At 41.9% G+C, this 6,876-nt stretch overlaps 1 protein-coding gene across 1 annotated transcript in view; it reads right to left on the bottom strand.

Annotated features, from left to right (window-relative positions):
- Positions 1-6,876, bottom strand: part of LOC144724080 (transforming growth factor-beta-induced protein ig-h3-like) — a 37,579-nt gene extending 30,703 nt beyond the window's left edge. Inside the window, exons 1-4 of the mRNA XM_078602946.1 lie at positions 6,597-6,876; positions 5,859-5,954; positions 3,041-3,105; positions 2,422-2,579 (exon numbers count right to left, since the gene is read on the bottom strand). Coding sequence (XP_078459072.1) covers positions 2,422-2,579; positions 3,041-3,105; positions 5,859-5,954; positions 6,597-6,718 — 441 coding nt within the window. The 5' untranslated portion in view covers positions 6,719-6,876. The remainder of the gene's footprint in view (positions 1-2,421; positions 2,580-3,040; positions 3,106-5,858; positions 5,955-6,596) is intronic.

Consider the following 6,876-nt stretch of genomic DNA (forward strand, 5'->3'; position numbering starts at 1 on the left):
GAGAGAACTGGCATATTTTGTATACTCAGGTGCAAATATACAAGGTGGACAATTTTTTTGTTTTTGCCAATTTCAGTGATGACATTAAACATTGCGAAAATAGTTAAAAACTCGAAGTTGGTGTCTCGTTCAAAAGACGTGTGGGGGAGTTATCACGTCCTGGTTGTTCGAAGTCATTGAGTGTAGAGGAAACTCTACGTTCCTATGGCGGGGAAAGTTTATCTATTGGACAACCAATTATTACAAAATTCGGAATTGCTGCGAAGACTAAACAACATGCTACGCGCGACTCAAGCATAAACAATCAGAACTATAAATGTTATTTCATATTATTGGCAAGGAGCACGTTTTTCAGGGTTTTATAGATGTGTAACGTAAATGTTTTTCGCGTAACTTTATGAAATATATATGCGAGCTGGTTTTTTTAAAGAAGCACACGCAATTCCGGCGAATTTGTTCCACGAATTCGGCTGTTTTCACTGGGCCCACATCTAAACATGTATTTTTTCCAGATTAGTAACAGTTTCCATCCAAGCAAATAAAGTACAAAAAAAAACAAGTAAAGCGAGTAAAAACTTTTGCTTTTTAAGTATTTCCTAAAGTATTTATATCGGTAATAATGCTTAATAACACAATTTCCATTTCAATGTTTGTTTTTATATAAGGCGCACTAGAGGGAGCGCTAGAGAGGCCCCATGGAGGGTACTTTGGCCTACTCTTCCACGCTGGAAAGACGTCTTGATACTTTGCGTATTGACGCATAACCCCACCTGCCGATGACTAAGCCGGGGTGTCGTCGTTTATATTGCTGGGTGGACAGGGGCGTGGCGGGAGGGATTTAATACACTTGTCCATTCTTTTTCTGTATTACATTGCAAAGGATTAAGGTGTACATTTGAATTTCATTCAAGAGCACGACACACTTAAAACAAATAATTTATCACTTAAATAATATCATGCTGCAGTAACAATATTTTGCCCTGTGCAATGGAGATAACTTAAAATATCGTAGCGTGTGTCATCTATAATTGATTTACCCGCACTACCACACGTTTGTCCATTACAGAAAGGACGGATAACCTCAACCGAGAAGTGCCACACGTTGTCTCGGGAACCCTTGTATAACTTTAGGGCCTTAAAACTTAAAAAAAAGTTTTGAAGAATTATTGAGATTGAGCGGGGCACATTTTGAGACCACATCGTGCTAATCATTGGAGATGTTTAAACGAGGACTTGAACTACGCCTGCGATTTACAGCGTGACTGTGTTTTGTTGTTGCATCCACTGTAGTTAATATAACCATGAGTGGTATTGATCAAAGAGAAAAAATAAATATATTCTACTCATTATTTTTTTGTGTTATTTGGGAATAATTTACGAGTTATTTTGTCAATTCTGGTAGTAATAATAATACTGCTTCCTCGGGGAAATAAACACTTGTTCTCTCAATCTCTTTTGGCTCCGAGACCACTTGTGGCCCAATTTTGGGCAAAAGAGTAGCACCGTGCTTTCACGGTGCTACTGGACACTGGCTGCGATCGGAGGCTGGGGGTCTGTGAGTTGTGACTGTGGCATTTTTGGCCAAAAATGTATCCTACAAAGGACGGGCCTTCTGGCTATCCGTATAAACTTTCACATTTGATATTGCAGCTCAATCAACAGGCGTAACGTGTCCACGGTCCTGACCCTACTGTTGCGAGGAGAGCCGGGACGAGTCGTCGATTAGGTCAACTGATCGACTAAAATCGAGTTTAAAACCAATTTCTTTAGAACTTATTTTTGTGTTCAGTTTGTTGTCCCCCCACACCTCGGATCAGCACAGTTGGATAAGTACGGCGCGAAAGAAGTTCAACATACATACTTAAACTTCTTGGTTCTTTCGGTAAAGTCACGTAGAAGAGAAATCATATTATTAAATAATATTATTTCCCTTCTACGTGAAATAATATTATTAAATAATATTATTATTATTAAATAAATAATATTATTTCCCTTCTACGTGACTTTACCGAAAGAACCAAGAAGATCAACCAAGAAGATGAATCCCTGTAGTGACGAAAGCTTTAAATAGAAATACATACTTAAATAAAACAAAAAATAATCGACGCTTTTTTGCAGTCGATTACTCCGGGCCTCTATAAAACTGGTGGCCGGCCCCGTATCCTGCCTCCAGAAAGTGGGAAACCCCCTAAGAACTTCGCTCAGCGTGATGCAGACGACGCCTCCAATGAAGCCAACAAGCCCCCACATATCACATCGAGTCCAGTGTCGCACATGGGAACTTCCCCCCCCACCCACCCCTACCAACTATGTCCGTGTTGTCCGTTTAGTCGGTCGAGTCGTAGGCGCGATCAGCCGGTCGAGTGGTGGCTCTGGCCGTGAGTCGCTGCGCTCATGAACGGTGCGGTGGGTCGTACGCACTGCGGAGATTCTCTCCCACGCCTCATTGGTGGGCAGAAAGAAGGTGTAAGCGCCGGGCCCATCCAGGTCGCTTCCCAGGTCTGCCTTGTCCACCCGCGCTTTGGTGACCTTGATCCCGAGGCCGTCGACTGTCTTGTAAATGCTGTTCAGTGGGACAACTGCAATGGGGATGGAGAGAGAAATAAATGACGCCCAGACAGTTAAGTTGGTGGCTCACTGGTTGTTCCACTGTAATATTTACCCGTTGAGACACGAGTTTGATTTCCGACCACGGCTAATATCAGTGGTGAATACTATATGAACCGATTCTGGATCTCCCCTGCACCAATCCGTTGCTGACTTGCATGCTGAAGTATGGTCAAACAACCCCCACGACCAACACGATTGTGGGGAGGTTTTCATCCAGCGGAGGATTGACAAAGCTCCGTATATTAAAATCTTTAATCGCTATTATTCGGCTTGACGTATTCAAAGTCAATCTTGCAACTGCTCAAATGACCGTGGCCTGGTGCATTTCTCCATTCCGTGGCCCAAAAACGGTGGTGAAAATATCAGATTCCAGGTGGCAGGTGACAATATCCACGGTTTGACAAATGAGAACGGAGTGACCCCCACTTACTTGCTGGGCAGCCTGTTTGTCCGGACAAAGATACGTAACCAGGACAGCATTCATACGAGACAGTCCTGCAAAAAAAAAAAATATGCACACGTGCAAACCACATGAAGGATAAATGTGAATAAAAAAAACTTTGTAACTGTTTTATTTTGACAGGTAAGGCCCACTGAACTATGTAGCTCTTTTTCAGAAGCGACCTGGCCACAAATGATAGCTCAACAAAGTGGCTTATCGCGTGAAATTTTATAGCATCCAAATACTCTAAATGCACGTTTTTAAATGTGTACGGAAAAACCGGAGGACCCGGAGAAAATCCACGCGACCACGGGGAGAACAACGAAAAAAAGGTTTACAAATTAATGAAAAATATGCGAATTCAGAGTCAACTTATGCCTCCAAACGATTCACTGGTGACAGACTGCAGCACCATGAGGCGACACGGTAAAGGCGCGGCTCTGCAAATACTTGCTCATGCTACTGCAAAAATGCCACCACTATTGGGAGCTCTAGAGGGCCCACATTGAGGGCATGTTGACCTACTCTTCCACGTTGACCAGATGTCTCAAAAGACGAGAGAGTAATCCACACTTTTTCCCACCAGATGCCAGCTGACAGTCGATTGTGATGCATCCATTCACATTTTTGGGTGGACAGAGTCGTGGAGATTTAAGAGACTTGCCCCATTATTTTAAATAGAATCTTGGTCAGAATATGTATTCATCCTGGAGAAATCTATTGAGTTTTGAAGCTTTTTTTCACATACGTCAACTTGCTGGTGTACTAACCATTGCACCACAGCAGCATCAGCATAGTTAGGTCAGCTTCATGACGTATTTCAGAATGCCTCCATATAATGAGGAATGTCTGCATAAACATTGAAAGATTTTTAGAATATTCACGTTTTTGTATTTTTCAACCATATGCCGACTTCATGCCAATTTTCGACACCGACACATTTGTTTTACTGCCAAAATGTTAGTGTGGGTTTGTCAACATGCGGTGTTCTCTTGCTAGCGATTGCCCCTCCATCCCTGGAATTGTCTACCATGATTTTATGTTGACATTAATCCTGTGCTGTGAATTAGACCAAAAAAAACATCTATTGTGCCACGAACCATTGTAAACGTCTACATGAATTGAGACTTCATAGCCCTTAAGTATTCGTGACAATCGTGGTCATGCCTTCTGATCTTACTCGTTGGCTTACACATTCGGCCACGGGGATTTTTTTAATGATCAAGTTTCAGGGAAAAGATCCCATGTGTCCAGGTCATACTGGGTGAGGTTTGGTGGATTTTCACAGAGCAATCAGATAAAATAAAATGTTCCCAAGACCAGTTCCAAACATAATAAACACAGCAGGGCAGGTCTTGCAAATGTTTGTGTAGCAGTAGATTTTAAGCAAGGTAAGGAAAACTGGACTCTAGTGGCGAATTAAGAGGGGAAAGATAGAAAGACAAAAAAAAGTGCATGTAACTGTACTCCTCGCTCGGCATGGTTTTTTTCTCCCCCCATCGCTATCGGGTAGCTATTGTGCGAGAGCTAAAGAAGATGACACGTCCCGTAAGAGGTTGCGTGTTCCATGAATGGAGCGCCCCTATATTTGAGTCCCCCACATTCCAAGCTAACCGCTCTAAGGAGCGGCTGCCATTGTGTCCCAAAGTCAGATGTAGGGACAATGCTCAAATGTGTTTATATTTTTTTTCTATCACGCATTTTTTTTGATCGTTTACAATTCATCTACGGGACATTGAGATTTTCTTTTTTTTTACACACAGATATAGTTAAATGCATTTTTTTAATTTTCACAAATAGTCAAAGCATGTGCTTAATAATTAACAGTAAAAGGTGAAGCTAAAGATGCAGCCCTGCAATAGCTTGCTCACGCACCCTGCTGGCAGAAGGACCCTGCTCCAGACGAAGCTATAGCGATCCCCTCTAGAGGGTATTTGGCCTACTTTTCCATGCTGGCTACACGTCTTGTAACAGGTGTGAAATACCCCACATTTTGCCCGGCCACAAAATACCCACGGATCGATTGCTTTGGCTCACGGCAAAAATTAACATTAAAATTCCGTCATTTGACCCTCCGATTATATCATATTGTTTCAACTTCACCTTCACAAAAAAGTGCACTCACAAAATAATAAGCCAGTGAAAACCGTGAATTAGTTTTATGTCTTCTGGAAGCTTGTTTTAGCGACAAGCCAAATATTTCCCACCTCAAACGCCTCCATTCAGAGTTGAGTCTATAGGCTCAATGAGCTCGCAAGAATTCTACACAAAGGTGTTGTTTCTTTCATCAATGGTAAATGCATTCCTGTGGCGTTTCCCTGACTGTGTCTAAACATTGCGGGGAATGGAAACGCACACTCGGCATATTTACCCCCCTTGTCCCTTACTCATTGCCTATCTTAACTGTAATTGAGCAATCAATGTATAATTCCTCATTTTGTTGTTGTTGCTAAAATCCATCGAGATACGCGCTCTGCCTTTTTTTTGTATTCACGTAAGCCTTTATCACATCCGTCCTTGACATCAATGCGATCTTCAAAGCTCTCATTAAGTACACGATTAAACGGCGTTCACAATTAACACAATAAATGGGCAATGGCATTTGGAAACAAAGCGCGGTGAGATGACGCACACAGTTTGTTAAATCAATGCAACTGAAGTTGCATGCAAAAAACATCTTACTTAAAACATGTAACTTTATCCGTTGCCACTGAAGTTAATGTCACAAATTGCCCGCGGACGGCAGCAATGAAGGGCCTCGCAGAACGGATGGATGCGGTGTGAGGGGGGAGTTTTCGGTTCTTACGCTGGGCGATTGCAAATCTTCTTTCTGTACCACAGTTGACAAGACGAGAAATACTTCTTGCCGTTCTCGATTTGCTGCACAGCGCACATGTTGGGTCTTCGCAATGTACGCGCACACACGGTGAAACCAGAAATGAACGTTTACATTTCATGTGAGTTCATGCACAACCACTTAGCAAATATATATATTTTTGCAATACAAATGGTGATCAATGTGTATAGGTGACCCACTAAAATTTTTTGGAAAAATGTATTTATGGAGATTTAATTTTCATTTTTTTACTCAAACCTATCTCAAAGCACCTCTTAAATATTTGAACACTGTCACAAAATAGCGTGTATCAATATAGCCATCGCTTTCACAATATTTCTGAGATTGTAATAGGGTCATTAAATATAAGTATCTATACATGCACCGCCCTGTAAATTGAATGCATTATATTTTAGATATGTTTGTGCAATCAACCGGGCTCATTACGTACATTGCAGTTTCTTATCTTAATTGCCAGAAGTTTGAAATGAATTTTGACAAGTTGCGTGAATTTAAAAGCCCATTACTAATGTCCTCATAAGTATCAGCGAAAAGCCTTGCAGTGATAATTCAACAAGTGTACACAATGCAACATTATCTCATTTCATAAAAAAAATGTCCCGACATTAAAACAATGTTTTCACTCAGAAATCACGAAACAACATTTCTCGCGAAATAATCAAATTTGGTGAAAGTTGTACACCTTACCCTTCCTTTATGGCACGGATCCGGCTGTGAGTGAGTAGTCGGTCTATGGCCGACGATGAGGCATTGTGGGCTAAGCACAACACCAGAAAAGCCGCAAAACCACCGCTCCACTTGCACTCCATTCGGAAGAGTTCTGAGTGAAGACCGGGGATTTGCTTCTCGGGGAAAGTGTTCGAGTCGCAGCAAAGGGCCTTATATCAAGCTGCTTAGCAATGGCCACCCGCCAGATAAGGGCTCGTGTTTACATTGCGATTAGCAGTCAACAGCTGCGGGAAATAAA

This window comes from Lampetra planeri, chromosome 19 (assembly GCF_965212315.1).
Source record: "Lampetra planeri chromosome 19, kcLamPlan1.2.h2, whole genome shotgun sequence".
Taxonomy (NCBI): Eukaryota; Metazoa; Chordata; class Hyperoartia; order Petromyzontiformes; family Petromyzontidae; genus Lampetra; species Lampetra planeri.